Here is a 17,500-nt window from a genome sequence, read left to right as displayed (position 1 = left end):
CTGGTCTATACTGACCCACAGAACTACTGTAGAATTACTATTAGACTACCACCTGGTCCATACTGACCCACAGAACTACTGTAGAATTACTATTAGACTACCACCTGGTCTATACTGACCCACAGAACTACTGTAGAATTACTATTAGACTACCATCTCAATAACCTTCTCTCCTGTGTCTCCTCTACTCTGTCTCCATCTCAGCCTTCCTACTGTCTCAATAAAGAACCTTCTCTCCTGTGTCTCCTCTACTCTGTCTCCATCTCAGCCTTCCTACTGTCTCAATAAAGAACCTTCTCTCCTGTGTCTCCTCTACTCTGTCTCCCTCTCAGCCTTCCTACTGTCTCAATAAAGAACCTTCTCTCCTGTGTCTCCTCTACTCTGTCTCCATCTCAGCCTTCCTACTGTCTCAATAAAGAACCTTCTCTCTTGTGTCTCCTCTACTCTGTCTCCATCTCAGCCTTCCTACTGTCTCAATAAAGAACCTTCTCTCCTGTGTCTCCTCTACTCTGTCTCCATCTCAGCCTTCCTACTGTCTCAATAAAGAACCTTCTCTCCTGTGTCTCCTCTACTCTGTCTCCATCTCAGCCTTCCTACTGTCTCAATAAAGAACCTTCTCTCCTGTGTCTCCTCTACTCTGTCTCCCTCTCAGCCTTCCTACTGTCTCAATAAAGAACCTTCTCTCCTGTGTCTCCTCTACTCTGTCTCCCTCTCAGACTTCCTACTGTCTCAATAAAGAACCTTCTCTCTTGTGTCTCTCCTACTCTGTGTCCCTCTCAGACTTCCTACTGTCTCAATAAAGAACCTTCTCTCCTGTGTCTCCTCTACTCTGTCTCCCCCTCAGCATTCCTACTGTCTCAGTAAAGAACCTTCTCTCCTGTGTCTCCTCTACTCTGTCTCCCTCTCAGACTTCCTATTATCCCAATAAAGAACCATCTCTCCTGTGTCTCTCCTACTCTGTCTCCCCCTCAGCCTTCCTACTGTCTCAATAAAGAACCATCTCTCCTGTGTCTCTCCTACTCTGTCTCCCCCTCAGCCTTCCTACTGCCTCAACAAAGAACCTGAGCTTTTCCATGTCATGCAGCATATTTATTGTATGCTACAGTAAGGGCAGTACCTTTGTTTTTCTGGACACTATCTGTAATTTTGGTTATTCATTTTATTTAATAAACAACATTTGCATAAATCAAGCATATATGTCCACTCCCATGTTGATACGAGTAACACTTTTCACTTTAAGGTACATTTTCAACAGATATAATTGCGAGTGTGATTAATCGTGATTAAATATGTAATCGATTGACAGCCCTAGTTTATATACATTACAGTAACAGCAGGGCTGTGAGGCGATATGTTTTATCAACTAAAGCTAACAGTGTTCCTGTCACACTACTGGTGTTGATTCTGTATGAAGTCCACTGTATGGATCTCACATATAATATAATGTGTGTGTATGTGTGTGTGTCTCGTTTTGTGTGTGTGTCTCGTTTTGTGTGTGAGTGTGTGTGTATGTGTGTGTGTGTGTGTGTGTGTGTGTGTGTGTGTGTGTGTGTGTGTGTGTGTGTGTGTGTGTGTGTGTGTGTGTGTGTGTGTGTGTGTGTGTGTGTGTGTGTGTGTGTGTGCTTGCAGCTGCGAGGCAGAGCAACCAGTGGGAAACACATCACTGTCCCACGCTGCAGCTCCTTATTGGGACAAAGCAACAGTGGAGAGAACATATTTTGGAAACTCACTCTCAGAGGTTGGGGTGGTCGCCTTCTTAACCTTCTTGTCTGCTGTCGAGTTCTCTGTTGGGTCTGGAGAGCGATATATAGATAGATAGATAGATAGATGGATAGATGGATAGATGGATAGATGGATAGATGGGAAAAAAATAAAGATTTGTCAGATCAAAGGGACATAACATCAGATATCTGTTCATAAACATAATGTATCTGTGCGTCAGCAAATAACCAGAACATCCTTTATAAAACCATACATGGAAACATTAGTCTTCATCCATTATGTTCTATTAAAGGGGAACATCACTTAACAATACCGTTATTTCCAGGGTCTAGGAAAGTTCTATCAAAATGCATGAACATGAGCTACTCTCTCGTAAAGCCAGAAACCAGAGGAGTAAGAATCAAACTTGTGATGTCATCAGGTATAAAGTCTGGAGCTGCTCCATAGACGATGAATGAGAGACTGATGGACCCACAGAATGTTTGTTTTTGAGTTTTTATACCCAACTAACTCAACCCTTAAATCCTTGGACTCTATCACTCTGCCCTCAGATTCATCACTAATGATAGATCCGACACTCACTGTGTCCTTTATGAGAAGGTTGGTAGGCTCTCTCTGACAGAGAGGCGCAACAAACATTGGTATTTGTTCATTTTTAAGGCCCTTATTGGAATGGATGGAATGTTGTAACCTAAGCCCATACTAGCAATGCGCTTTGAGCAGACTTAGGGGAGAGAGAGATAGAGCGATAGAGAGGGAGACTAATTAATTTCGCCGCGGGGGGGGGGGGGGCATAATCCCACGGGACAATGCATTGGTAACTCGTTTCAAATGACACTATATACCCCTGTGAGTATATTTTGCAACAAGTTGACGTGACGCGAGTGCTGATACAGAGAGAGCGAGAGAGAGAACGAGCGAGAGAGAGAGAGATATAGAGGGAGAGAGAGATAGAAAGGGAGAGAGAGAGAGAGACAGATAGAGAGAGGGAGAGAGAGATAGAGAGGGAGAGAGAGAGGAGAGAGAGAGATAGAGAGCGTGCATGTGCGCTTAGAGTCGCGATGCAGGGGGACTCGGGGAGAGACAGAGGAGAGATCACTCCGTATGAGCCTCTCTCTCTCCCTCTCTCTATCTGTCTCTCCCTCTCTCTCTCTCTCGCTCCCTCTCTCTCTCTCTTTTTCTCTCTTTTGGGGAAGTGCAAGTGTCTGTCTGTCTAAAACCGCCTTCGCATTATTTCCACTAGCTCCGTTGTTGAGCGAATTGTTGATTGTGGGCGGTGGCTACAACCAGGGGCTGAGATATGCAGATGAGTGCCTAATTCACGTCAGCGAACCAGTCAAATCAGAATGGCTTGGTTCAGTGGGGGAGGACCTTGTCTCATCTGAACTGGAAGAATGCGCAAAATATTTTATTTGCGACATAGATAGTGTTGATAGTAGTATTAGTATTAGTTTATTGTCACGAATAAAGTACAGATACATTACAGTGAGATGCTTGGTTCATACACATACAGCTCATTATAGTAATATTCCACAATTATTACACTTGATAGTAATAATGGCACACATAAATCTCACACCAACATGCGCATTTGTTGATACATGCAGGACTAAGTCTTGAGACAACGTATGTGTATCACTGCTGCCATTTCCACGGCGCGGAACCCCACATTGCTAGAAAACAATGCTAAACACTGGAAAAGGCCATTTATAAGATAGTTCCCCTTTAAGGTCCCCTGAGTTTGATCAGAACAGGGTAAATGTGTTTTTTTTCTATGATGCCCCTAGCTCATGGAATGAACTCCAACTCCAGTCCTTAAAGCTTGAGATTATCCGGGCGGCTACGTGGCGTAGTGGGCAAGGCGCTCGCCACGAATGCGGAGACGCTGGGATCGCCTGTTCGATCCCAGCGCTCCACATTGCTTTCAGTTTAGCTGGTCGTCCGTACTAATACACATTGGCCGTATTAGGGGGTGGGAAACTGATGGGTGGGGATCGGGCGTTGTGGACAGCGACTCCTACAGGTCGGTTGGTGCGCCTGCGCAGTAGAATCAGGAAGTGTCGGGGGCAGCGTGAGCGTTACTCCTCGCCACTGAGAGATCGAGCTGCACAGGTGAAAAGATGCGACTGCTGTTACCTCAAGTACCGGAGGGGACTTGTGCTATGTATGACTTAGTCCACATTGCAGCCGGCTTGTGGGAGGCAAGAAACAGCGTTCGTGACAGGGGAGGGTTGAATTGGACGATACGAAATTGGGATGGGAGGAAAATATAGAAAATGGGAGAAAAAGTGGATAAAAAAAAAAGCTTGAGATTATCCCCTCTGTTGCAGAGTTTAAGACCTTGATCTCCAACCTTTGTCAATCAAGTTGTACATGTTTTAATTGATTTGTTATCCTTGCTTTGCTTATTGTTTTTTTTTATCCACTTTTTCTCCCCTTTTTCAATTTTTCTCCCATCCCAATTCCACTGTGCCAATTCTTCCCTCCCCTGTCTTGAACGTTGCTCGCATATGCCCCCCACTGGCCGGTTGTAGGGAGGATAGAAGCCTTGCATCACGTGTCCCCTCCAATACACGAGGAGGCAGCCTGTCACATCTTTTCACCTGCCAGCGCGGACTCTCATTGGCGAGGTGTAACGTGTGGGAGGCTCACACTACCCCCACCATTTCCTGTCTCTGCTGTGCAGGCGTCCCCCAAACGACCAGTAGGAGTCGCTGTCCACAACGTCCAGATTACCACCCATCGACTTCCACCCGCTAACTCAGCCAATTGAGTTAGTATGACGGCCGGCCCAAGCCGGAGGCAACGCCGACAGCCGGAGTCGAACCCGGTGTCTCTTGCGTTGGTGACGAGCGCAATGTCCGCTGCGCCACCCAGCTTTGCTTATTGTTAGGATTTTATAGTCTGTGTGATTTTATATGCTTTATGCTTATTTCTGTATCTACACTCAACGTGACTGTAAATGAGGGAAAACCCAGTTGCCTTTTGAGTTTGAAGGTTTGAAATAAAAATTAAATGAAACTGTTCTATAGTAGTGTTCTCAGTTCTCATCCCATATCTCCCAATTGATTGTCTACGGAGCAGCTTCAGACTTTGTACCTGATGACATCGCACATCTGAGTGTACTCTAGTTTTTGGATTTGGGAGAGTCTTTGTCTTTACTAATATTCTTAGTTATTCCATCTTAGACCAGAGGAATAACATATGAATTCTGAAAATATCTGTCATTTCCATTTAAATATTACTATGGAAAACTCCTTAAAAACTCAGCATATGAGGAAAGGAGACAGTATTAAGGACACACTTGGCATGTCCCATCATCAGCTCAGTATTGCATTGGTATTGGAGTAACTCTACAGTAAATGGAACCTTAGGCCTAACAAAAATAATAGTTGGTTTCAGGTTGGTTGTCAGTTTGGCCATGGGTAGGTAGGGAATTTTTTAATTTTTTTTTTATTCTTTCCCACGGCGACTATGGATAGGGAATTTCTTTATTTAATTAACCCTTTCACTGCCACACGACAGAAGGTTAGCCCTTTACTATCACACAACCGACGGCGATGCTCCATCATTAGCATCATTAGCTCCGCGGATGCGGAGCTAATGATGCTAATGATGGAGCATCGCCGTCGGTTGTGTGATAGTAAAGGGCTAACCTTCTGTATTGTCACAGTGAAAGGGTTAACCGGCTGTCGTGTGGCAGTGAAAGGGTTAAAATGTTCACAACAACATGGATGCATGTACTCTGCCAGCATGTTTAATATCCATAATACTAAATGTTTGACTAAGATTTCTATGAAACTTTATTCTAAAAAAAAAAAAAAAAAAAAAAAATAAAGATTTTTTTTTTTTTTAATATATAATTTTTTTTTTAAACTCATAAAATATATTGGGTCGCACCTAAATCGGCAGGGTCGGTCGGCAACCTGAAACCAACCATTATTTTTGTTAGGCCTTACAATAATTTAAGGGCCCCTCTCAAGGGTGGACAGGTCGGAGAAATGCGGGAATCTGGGTGTTTATAGCAGTGAGTGAGTCCAGGGTGGATTATGGATCTGGGTGTTTATAGCCGGGCCCTCGACAGTGAGTGAGTTCAGGGTGGATTATGGATCTGGGTGTTTATAGCAGGGTCCTCGACAGTGAGTGAGTTCAGGGTGGATTATGGATCTGGGTGTTTATAGCAGCAGGGCCCTCGACAGTGAGTGAGTCCAGGGTGGATTATGGATCTGGGTGTTTATAGCTGGACAGTGAGTGAGTTCAGGGTGGATTATGGATCTGGGTGTTTATAGCAGGACCCTCGACAGTGAGTGAGTTCAGGGTGGATTATGGATCTGGGTGTTTATAGCAGGAGGGCCCTCGACAGTGAGTGAGTCCAGGGTGGATTATGGATCTGGGTGTTTATAGCAGGTCCCTCGACAGTGAGTGAGTTCAGGGTGGATTATGGATCTGGGTGTTTATAACAGGGCCCTCGACAGTGAGTGAGTTCAGGGTGGATTATGGATCTGGGTGTTTATAGCAGCAGGGCCCTCGACAGTGAGTGAGTTCAGGGTGGATTATGGATCTGGGTGTTTATAACAGGGCCCTCGACAGTGAGTGAGTTCAGGGTGGATTATGGATCTGGGTGTTTATAACAGGGCCCTCGACAGTGAGTGAGTCCAGGGTGGATTATGGATCTGGGTGTTTATAGCTGGGCCCTCGACAGTGAGTGAGTCCAGGGTGGATTATGGATCTGGGTGTTTATAGCTGGGCCCTCGACAGTGAGTGAGTCCAGGGTGGATTATGGACAGGGTGTTTGCTAGCCTGGACCCAGACCCCTGAATCGCTTCTGCCCTTTTTCCAAATTCCATAAATTCTATCATTCAGTTGAAGCGATTAGGGGTCTGGAGTCTGACCGTCGGAGGTGGTTGGTTGGACACTCTGGAGCCCAGGAATCTGACCTATATGATGCATTGAAAATGGGGGACCCTGATGCAAACAAGACGGAAGTCTTTCCCTGGTCTGCATCCCCTTAACAATTGTGTGTATTGAGCCGTACTGTATTGTACCCATTCTGCAATCTGTTAATACAATTTTCAATCAATCAATCAATCAAAACCTGAAATCTGATTGTTTTTGCATGCTCATATACTGAATAAGATCCAACTCTCCAATAAAAAATAAAGAGCATTACGATTCTGTTGTGTATTGACAACCTAAGTTTGTCCCTCATGAGATACTGTTGTAACCAAGTGGATTTGAACCTGGGACCGTAGGATAACCCTCAGTCCTGAGTTTACCACTAGAGAATTCTCCCTGGACTCACGTACATACAATGCCAATTTACAAACACATGCACAAACTGTGTCTCAATTAGTGCTGGTAAATCAGGTCAATTGTATGGACTCTGGTTAGTCTGAGTCACTCACTAAAGTGATCCGGTTCACTGAGTCCACGGTGCTTCCGGTGAGTCCGCTAACAGGAGATCACTAACCAGAATCTTTGAACGAATCAGAGTCTGCAGTGCTTCCGGTGAGTCCGCTAACCGAGTCATTGAACGAATCTTTCCGTTTTGCGTGTACTACTAGCAGACAGCACTGCAGCAGCCAGCCAGTCAGACAGAGGACTCATAGGATCCGGTTTAATGGAGACCGCAGACTTGTGATTCCTGATTCAGTACAAAGATTCATATCTTTAACCCGGATGAGTCAGGAACCGCCCAGCTCTAGTCTCAGTTCAGGGGTTGTAGCCTTCGAAGGCTGCATTTGAAGACCGCATGCGTCGAATTGTGTCACAGTGGTGTGACCAAGGCTGTCCCAATTTGAAGGCTCCTTCAAATGCAGTCGAGAAATGCAGCCTTCTTTTCCAGAATTTGGAGGATCCATCGGAGATGTGGTCAGTTTGTCCAAATAATGCCTGTTTGGACATTTGCTGATTGAGCGGCTGCGACAGGACTGGGGTTGACACATGCCCAGTTTAACTGGGAATCTCTGTTCAACATTCATAACCAATCATCCTGCCACTGTATATTCCTTTATCTGTAATGTATCAGTCTCCCCCAGTTAGTAGCCAGATTAATACATTTTGTGGAATAAATAATCTGGTTGAAATCATTGCTTTATCCATCTGATTCAGATGGCGCTATAGGCCATTTCGAGGCACTAAGAGGATACCTGTACTACATAAGACTTCAGGCTATGGATTTGTGGTGTTTTCCAGCTTATACAATATATATATATATTATTTTGGAATATTGCAACTACTACAAAAAGTTCAAGTTCAACTCAAGTTCAGCCCTATGTTACTCATTAGCACTAAAAGTGATTTTTCTTTATTGTGTAAGAAACTTCAGAATGTTATCTTTCAAAAGAGACCAGGCTTATGCATGTGCTATAAGCATAACGTATAAAGATAAGCTTTGCAAAGAAAAAAGGTATACAGTCCTCAAGTTCAAGTAAACAAATTGCCACTTTTCTGGGCATGTTATGTGGTTACATTTGGGATATTGCAACCACTACAGAAACATGTGAGTACACAAGTTCAACTCAAGTTCAGACCTATATTCTACTCTATTTCATTAGCACTAAAAGTGATTTAACCTTTTTTGCATTAGTAACTTCAGAATGTTATCTTTCAAAAGAGACCAGGCTTATGCATGTGCTATAAGCATAACGTATAAAGATAAGCTTTGCAAAAAAAGTATGCAGTCCTCAAGTTAAAAAATTCCCGCTTTTCTGGGTGCATGTTAATTAAGAGGTCAAAACAATAAGGCATCTTTGAGTAAACTTTGAGTAGAGATTCAAGATTCAAGAGGTTTATTCATCACATACATACACAAGACATATAGTGAAATGAAGGTGGCCATGCCCGCTTCGATTGTGCAAAGTATCATTAAGTATCTTGAGGCTGGGGCCAGCATGTCCTCTTTTTTGAAAATCAAAATATGGTCACCCTAGTAGTATGTCATATAGAGGGATAGCTTCTAGCTAATTACCATCTAATGTCATTGAGGGTTGCAGTGTTTGCTCTAATATAATAGCTGACAGGAAGTACAGTTATGCCCAAGCTGTTGCCCTAGCAACAATATTCTTACATTATTAATGTCACATGTGGGGACTTGGTATCAGCATACGAGCCAGTAAACGAATGTTCTACATTAAAAACCATGATGGTCCTATTAACTTACAGTAGGTCACTGTTGACACTGTTATAGCTAAAAAGTTAGCATCATAACACTAGCTACAGTAGTTTAGAATGAAGGTAGGAGGGAACAATATGGCCTATTTCCGTTACTTGAATGATCTAACCTTATCTGCTCAGTTAGGTTATTAATAGATCTTTCAAACAAAGTGGGACTCATTTGATTTATTAATCTATAGTTTTAAAAAGTGAAGAAAGGTGGTGTTGAACCACAGTTGGAGAGAGCTAGTAGATTACTGAAATCATCCTCATAGGAGAGCAGGTAGATTACTAAAATCATCCTCAGAGGAGATGAGAGCTGGTAGATTACTGAAATCATCCTCAGAGGAGAGGAGAACCAGATCCCTGAACCATTTGAATTGAATTATTATTATCGGATGCTGGAGAAAGGGGAAGGAGTGGGCGATTCAGGGCGCTGGTTCAGCCCTCCAGGCTCTATTCTAATCTGTGTTGATTCTTTCTAATTGCAGGAAGTTCCACCAAGACCTACCAGTGCTGTCTCCGTAGCCTGGTAAGAGGAGGGTTGGAGGGAGAAAGAAAAAGGATGGGAGTATGTGTACCCTGAGGGGTATGTGTGAGTACAGCAAGGAGTACACAAGAAGATTTCTCTCAAAAAACAAACGCTGTATCACAGAATCAACGTTGAATACAACGCTATTTCCAACCTTGTGACAAGGGATTCATACAGTATACTTCAATTAGGAGCAACATTGCGCGGGGACAAAGGACCTGTGTTGGACGTTATTCGTTCAGATGCTAATACATTTGAATGGAGGAGACAAATAGGGGGTTTGCTGAAACCTCTTTAGAACCACTGATCTGTTAGGATGCTGAAGCTAGCCCTGCTGTTAGGAGGCTGTGCTGTATCCGTTCTGAAGCTAGCCCTGCTGTTAGGAGGCTGTGCTGTATCCGTTCTGAAGCTAGGCCTGCTGTTAGGAGGCTGTGCTGTATCCGTTCTGAAGCTAGGCCTGCTGTTAGGAGGCTGTGCTGTATCCGTTCTGAAGCTAGGCCTGGGCCCTATTCCCCGTACCTGGTTCAACTAAGTCGATCAAGAGTCCCATTATCCAGATTCAGTTAACCCGATGTTTGAAGCCGGGATTTTCCTGTTCCTCGAAGGTGGATTCAGTCTCGTTAACTCAAACCAGACTTGAGACCCAGGATAAGTGCGTGCGCCGCTTCAGTTGAAAAGCCATCACGTATCGATAGCAGAGATCCTGATTTTCTAACGGCATTGATTGATTAATTGATTTAAAACTTTATTAACAGGTTGCAGTACGGCTCAATCGCCTCGCCGACAAGTTAAATGCGTTATCTATAGGCTAATTTTAAGTCCCTCATTACCCCAATCAATCAGATTATATTTCTTTAAACTTGCCTGCTGGCAGTAGGTTTATGGAATGGATAATCAAATGAGATCTTGCTAGCGAAAATAATTAGTTAAACTGTTATGCAGAATAAGGATACGGCTCTCTTACCCATTGATTGATGTATGGTGGATCTTTTACTTATCTCCACTGTGGTGTAACGGTCTCTGCTTTTGACTTTCACACAGGCGGCCCGGGTTCGAATCCCACTTCTCCTAGTCTTTTCCTTCTTTTTGCAATGTAGGAATAATTCAATTTGGTGCACGTTGAGAGCTATATAAAGAATGACATCCTCAATGCATGTAGATTTATAATATTTTAACTTAAAACTAGGCTACTTTTGCGTATAATCATTAATATTATATTCCAAAAAAATTATATTGGAAACACGGGGTTTCGAACACCGGTCGCCCGGTTGCCAGGATTCAGCACTAGCCGCTGCGCCACTGTGCCAGACGTGATATACTCATTGTTTATGCATTAATGGACGAGAGACCCGTGTTTAGAATATTTTTCTTACCAAAAAATGAAGTTTTATCTCTTTATTCTCAAATGCATTAATGTGACGTCAACGGCTCATTCAATTTCTCAAATCCGTCAAACAGCGCATCTCATCAGACATTTTAATCCCAGTTACAATATCACACAAAAACCACAATCCCTGCATAGACACTTCAATTTTATGCTTGAATGAAACACAATCCGGCGCTCCGTTAAGCAAATCTACAGCGGAGATTAATATATGAAACTAATCAGAGCCAAACGGCCGATAGGTTTCATTAATTAAAAATATCCCTGCGGGATTCACATTTGCAATGAGCCGTTATTAAAATAACCACATGCAGCGTGTATCGCGACTCCGAGCGCCGTATATGACGTGCATTATTTTATTTAGGACAAAGTAAATCTATAGGCTCAATATGATTTATTATCAGCATTTAGTTCTATTATTATACATTTCAAAAGCCCCCTCTAGGAAAACGAAGCACAGAAACGTAATTCAGAATGGTATAATGGGATCTAGACTGTGAGAATCATTTCAGGAAACGAGCTGTCACTTCTTTGCGGGAGCGTGGCCATGGTTCATCCGGCTAACTGAATTTAAGCCTGCTCTCGACCAGGCTCAAACTTTTTGATCTGTTGTCATGGTGATTTAAACAATCCAGCTTCGGGGAATGGGAAGGTCCGGCTTAAGTCAGACTTGACCGAAAGTTATCCGGCTAACTCAGTTATCCAGGTACGGGGAACGGGGCCCTGCTGTTAGGAGGCTGTGCTGTATCCGTTCTGAAGCTAGGCCTGCTGTTAGGAGGCTGTGCTGTATCCGTTCTGAAGCTAGCCCTGCTGTTAGAAGGCTGTGCTGTATCCGTTCTGAAGCTAGCCCTGCTGTTAGGAGGCTGTGCTGTATCCGTTCTGAAGCTAGCCCTGCTGTTAGGAGGCTGTGCTGTATCCATTCTATCATTTCTCTTCTCTGAAACTGCTCCACTCTGACATAATCCAGTGTTTGAAGAACCAGAAGGCAGGATTATGGCACGACGGAGGAACCATTTTAAAAAACAATCAGAGGCCTTGTACGGGATGTTTGTGTAGTAGTCTTTCTTCCGGCATGGCTGCCTGGTAACCACTTTTGACAGGAAATGAAATGCCTAATTTCTGTGCAGTGGCAGAGTAGGTAAAACACTGGAAAGGCATAATATTGCCATTCCACTGCAAAATCCAGTAACAGGTTTTTAGAGGTGGCTAAAGTTATATGACGTGTTAACCCTTTCACTACCACACTACAGAAGGTTAACCCTTTCACTACCACACTACATAAGGTTAACCCTTTCACTACCACACTACAGACGGTTAACCTTCTGTAATGTGGTAGTGAAAGGGTTAACATACCTCATGTTAAGGTATATTTTGAGGGTTTTATAGGTATTTTAGGTATATCTTAGGTATATTTTGAAGGTTTTAGATGTATTTTAGGTCTATTTGCAGATACACTTGAACCACATGAATCAACACAAAACGGCTTCCAAAATGTAGGAAGACAATGTGAGGAGAGGGGCTGTCTGAGGCCAACTGTCCGGGCAGGAATGACACCTGCGCCACATGCAGGGCCAAGCACATACATACTAGGGATGTAAAGAATCTGAACCGTTCGGTTCAACCACCACAGTTCGGGGCATAATTTTTTAACCTTTATTTTACCAGGTCTAGTCACTTGAGATCAATGATCTCTTTTTCGAGCAAGACCTGGCCAACGCATTTACACAAAAAAAACTCTGCCTTTAGATTCTTAAAATCCATAATCAAATCCTTAATGTTGTTATTTATAGCTAACTATATGCAGTCCAATGCAGTCGCGGGTAAATTGTTATTTCCAAGATGGTATACTTTCATATTTGGTATACCATTTTGGTATTTGGTATACCTCCCAGCTCTAATATACATATACATATATATATATACACACCACAAACCGCCTGGGCCGGTCCTTTATACCGGCAGCCATCAGGCTCTACAACAAAGGGCTTGGACGGCCGGATCGGCTGCCAGAACTATCACTGTCAGAACTCCGGACTTGAGAACTAGAGACTCACATCACCGTACTGTCTATCTTGTATTTTGCACTAGAGACTCATATCACTGGACTCTTATCACTGGACTATCTTGTGTTTTGTTCTTTTTTACATTATATTGTATTTGTATTTATATTTTATAGTGTATCTATAGTGTATATAGATACTGGACTGTATAGGTTTGATTGATTGATTGATTGATTGATTGAAAACTTTATTAACAGATTGCAGAATGGGTACAGTACAGTACAGCTCAATACATACAATTGTTAAGGGGATGCAGACCAGAGAAAGACTTTCGTCTTGTTTACATCAGGGTTCCCCATTTTCAATTCATCATAACATATATGACATGTACAAGCAAAACTGTACATTGGAATATTGACGAAACCATACTTGGTCATTTACTGCGGGGTTGGGTTAGGACATTTACAGGGGCCAGTTTAGAATTGCAGTCTCCCGTAGGTGTTCTTTGAGAGTGGTTTTGAAAGTGGGTAGTGATTCACATTCCTTTACAGCTGTGGGTAGGGGCGTTCCACATTGATGTTGCATAATTGCGAAACGTGTTTAGTCCCTTGTTTGAGCCGAATCTGGGTTTAACATGATTTGTGGAGCTCCCTCTGGTGTTGTGATCGTGGTATTCACTGACCTTTGGGAAGTATTTTGACATGTACATGGGTACCTTGGTCGTGTAGTGTATCTTGTAGACCAGGCCCATTGCAAGTTGCTGTACTCTGTACTGCCATCCTAGGTTGTCAAAGTATGCAGGGGTGAGGTGGGTTCTAGGAGTAAGGTCAAGCAGTAGTCAGTTTGTTTTGAGATGTTTGTAATTTTGTTTTTAGCGCCTTTGAGGTGCTTTGGTACCATGAGGTGCAAGCATAGTCGTAGTACCCTTGAATGAGTGCTCCTGCCAGAGTCTTCAGGGTATTCTTGTTTACCAGAGAGGAGATCCGGTACAAGAATCTTGTTCTTTGGTTGACTTTTTTTTATTACATTGGTTGCCATTTTGTCACAGGAAAGATTAGCCTCTAGGATGGAACTCAGATATGTGATTTCATCTTTCCTTGTGACAATAGTGTCACCCACTCTAACTGATAAGCCGTTAGTCTTGCTGAGTTTGTTATTTGATCCGAAGAGAATGGACTCTGTTTTACCCAGGTGTAATGATAGGACTGTGAAGCTATGCATCCCCCACCCTGTATCCCCCCCCCCCCCCCCCCCCCCCATGCTGCTTTGACACCCGAATTTCCCCAAGGGGATTAATAAAGGATCATCTTATCATCTTATCTTATATATAGATAAATAACAGCTTACCATCCACCAGCACCATACAGGAGCATTCAGCCTTCCCTGCTGAGGTCTCAGACCTGCACCTGTACTGGCCTTCGTCCTCTGGTAAGGCTTTGGCTATGGTCAGAGAACACAGTCCACCTGGAGAGAGAGAGGACATGTGGTCAGAGAACACAGTCCACCTGGAGAGAGAGAGGACATGTGGTCAGAGAACACAGTCCACCTGGAGAGAGAGAGGACATGTGGTCAGAGAACACAGTCCACCTGGAGAGAGAGAGGACATGTGGTCAGAGAACACAGTCCACCTGGAGAGAGAGAGGACATGTGGTCAGAGAACACAGTCCACCTGGAGAGAGAGAGGACATGTGGTCAGAGAACACAGTCCACCTGGAGAGAGAGAGGACATGTGGTCAGAGAACACAGTCCACCTGGAGAGAGAGAGGACATGTGGTCAGAGAACACAGTCCACCTGGAGAGAGAGAGGACATGTGGTCAGAGAACACAGTCCACCTGGAGAGAGAGAGGACATGTGGTCAGAGAACACACTCCACCTGGAGAGAGAGAGGACATGTGGTCAGAGAACACAGTCCACCTGGAGAGAGAGAGGACATGTGGTCAGAGAACACAGTCCACCTGGAGAGAGAGAGGACATGTGGTCAGAGAACACAGTCCACCTGGAGAGAGAGAGGACATGTGGTCAGAGAACACAGTCCACCTGGAGAGAGAGAGGACATGTGGTCAGAGAACACAGTCCACCTGGAGAGAGAGAGGACATGTGGTCAGAGAACACAGTCCACCTGGAGAGAGAGAGGACATGTGGTCAGAGAACACAGTCCACCTGGAGAGAGAGAGGACATGTGGTCAGAGAACACAGTCCACCTGGAGAGAGAGAGGACATGTGGTCAGAGAACACAGTCCACCTGGAGAGAGAGAGGACATGTGGTCAGAGAACACAGTCCACCTGGAGAGAGAGAGGACATGTGGTCAGAGAACACAGTCCACCTGGAGAGAGAGAGGACATGTGGTCAGAGAACACAGTCCACCTGGAGAGAGAGAGGACATGTGGTCAGAGAACACAGTCCACCTGGAGAGAGAGAGGACATGTGTGTTGTTAATAATGATATATATATATATACACATTGAAATTAGGCCCTGTGAAAATGCAATATACAGTATGTGCTGGGCTGAGGTGAGTGTGCGTGTGCGTGTGCGTGTGTGTGTGTGTGTGTGTGTGTGTGTGTGTGTGGGGGGGGGTACTGTTTGTTACAACGTCCCCCATAACAACCACGTTGAGATGCCAAAAGTTCTACAGATCCGCTGACAAACAAATCACATGTAGCTAGGCAGCAGACATGGAGCTGGACTGCAGTGCTAATATGGCTGCCACTGAAAACTGCATTTAGCAACTATATCTACGTATACTGTATATTATCTACACATCTGCAGTGCATGGAACTACACTGTTGAACACATGCTGGGGTTCAGCCAAGGCTTGTCTTTGATGAAAGACACTGTTTGGTACTATTTAGACTAGCTAGTTTTACCCATATATTATGACCAAAATCGAATATTGATAAATGGTCAGCTGGATCAATGAACAAACTCATAAGAACCCCAATGCGATATACTGCACAGTTAGAAATGAGCTTTTCTGTGGAATTCCAGTCTATTAAAAGGGGAAATTCACACAAAATTAAGGTTTTTGCTTTTTAGCTTTTTTCACAACTGAATAAAAAAAACGTCAGGCTTTTGAAATTGAATTATAGAGATTTTGCCAGTAGAGCTTGAAATCCAATGTAAACCAGTGATAACTGCATTGACCTTTGCGTTGAGTTTCACCGTTTCGACTTGACAACATAAACATTCTAAATTGACTCAAGTGTACTTCCTGCTGCAGCCAAGGCAACTAAATAAGAAGGAAGGGTCACATTACAGCTGCTTGGTGCCAGACATTGGTGGCAATTATATTGAAGCCTATGGGAGACGCGTGCAGAAGCAACTAAAACCCAACATATCTACATTGTATGAACTTTGATGAAGAAATGTTGTTAGTAAATTAAAGAACACACAAAACACTGACTGGTGCACATTAGTTTAAATGTAAATGTAAATGTGCACTTTAGTTTATTTGCTGTTGGTCTCCAAATACATGGCACACAGACACTCCAGAAGAATGTCCCTTGAAAATATTGGGTTTAGGATAAATAAATATTGTGAATCTGTTTTATTTATTCCTTCCATTTCGATCAGGAGTTTCATAACTGCAGTCGTTTTAGGAGGCTGCTTAACAATGGTTGACAGGGCTAAAAATAGCTAGTATTATGGGAATATCACGTCGTAGGCCATTCAAATGAAATGTTTACAAATAGGAAGGCTATAAACTAACCCTTATAACGCTATAAAACAACAAAGGCATACTTATCAGTACTTATCATGGCTGATATCAAAGGCATACTCATCATGCTTATCAGACACTTTTATAAAAACGTATAACAATGAACAATGAAAATAATGCATCATAATTATGAATGAAGTTATAAATCTCTGCTGTGATAAAATCAACACCCAGGCCGGGCTGTAATCCTATTACTCTGGTGCCCTGCGGTGGCTAACCTACCTACTGGTCTGGTCACCATTAGACTCTGGTGCCCTGCGGTGGCTACACACACACACACACACACACACACACACGCACACGCACACACACACACACACACACACACACACACACACACAAGATATGCATGCAGTAAAGCACACACACACGGCAGGCAGTATAAATAGCAGGCAGTAAACAGATCAGTAGGTCTGGGTGAGTCAGGAACCATTAGAAGGACCGACTCAACTGGGATAACAACGGCTGTCCCCCTGTGTGTGTGTGTGTGTGTGTGTGTGTGTGTGTGTGTGTGTGTGTGCGTGTGAGTGTGAGTGTGAGTGTGTGTGTTTCCCCTATGTAAAGTGATCCGTTTCCATATGCCAATAATAATCTGGTGGACTTTGTCCTCTCTCTCTCTCTCTCTCTCTCTCTCTCTCTCTCTCTCTCTCTCTCTCTCTCTCTCTCTCTCTCTCTCTCTCTCTCTCTCTCTCTCTCTCTCTCTCTCTCTCTACTAACTAATACTGATCCCAGCTGATCTTTGCAGTTTAATCGTCAACAAGTTTAACTGCTAAACTTATAAACATATCACTATGTGTGTATGTCTGTGTGTGTGTGCATGTATGCAGGTACTGTGTGTGGTGGTGTGTGTGCGTGTGTGTGTGTGTGCGCGCGCGCGCGCGCGTGTGTGTGTGTGTGTGCATATGTGTGTTTGTGTATGCATAATATGTGTGTGTGTGCATATGTGTGTTTGTGTATGCATACTATGTGTGTGTAGGTGTGGGAGTATC

The 17,500-nt window shown here is 43.6% G+C and overlaps 1 protein-coding gene across 1 annotated transcript in view; it reads right to left on the bottom strand.

Moving 5' to 3' along the window:
- Window positions 1-17,500, bottom strand: part of LOC311229258 (myosin light chain kinase, smooth muscle-like) — a gene marked incomplete at both ends in the record, with an annotated part of 244,583 nt that overhangs the window by 136,648 nt on the left and 90,435 nt on the right. Inside the window, 3 exon segments of the mRNA XM_084315325.1 lie at window positions 1,731-1,793; window positions 14,141-14,257; window positions 14,663-14,667. Of these exon segments, the coding sequence (XP_084171451.1) occupies window positions 1,731-1,793; window positions 14,141-14,257; window positions 14,663-14,667 (185 nt within the window).

Source organism: Notolepis coatsorum, assembly GCF_963971535.1.
Source record: "Notolepis coatsorum genome assembly, chromosome: 5".
NCBI lineage: Eukaryota > Metazoa > Chordata > Actinopteri > Aulopiformes > Paralepididae > Notolepis > Notolepis coatsorum.
This window is presented reverse-complemented; position numbering and strand designations above follow the sequence as displayed.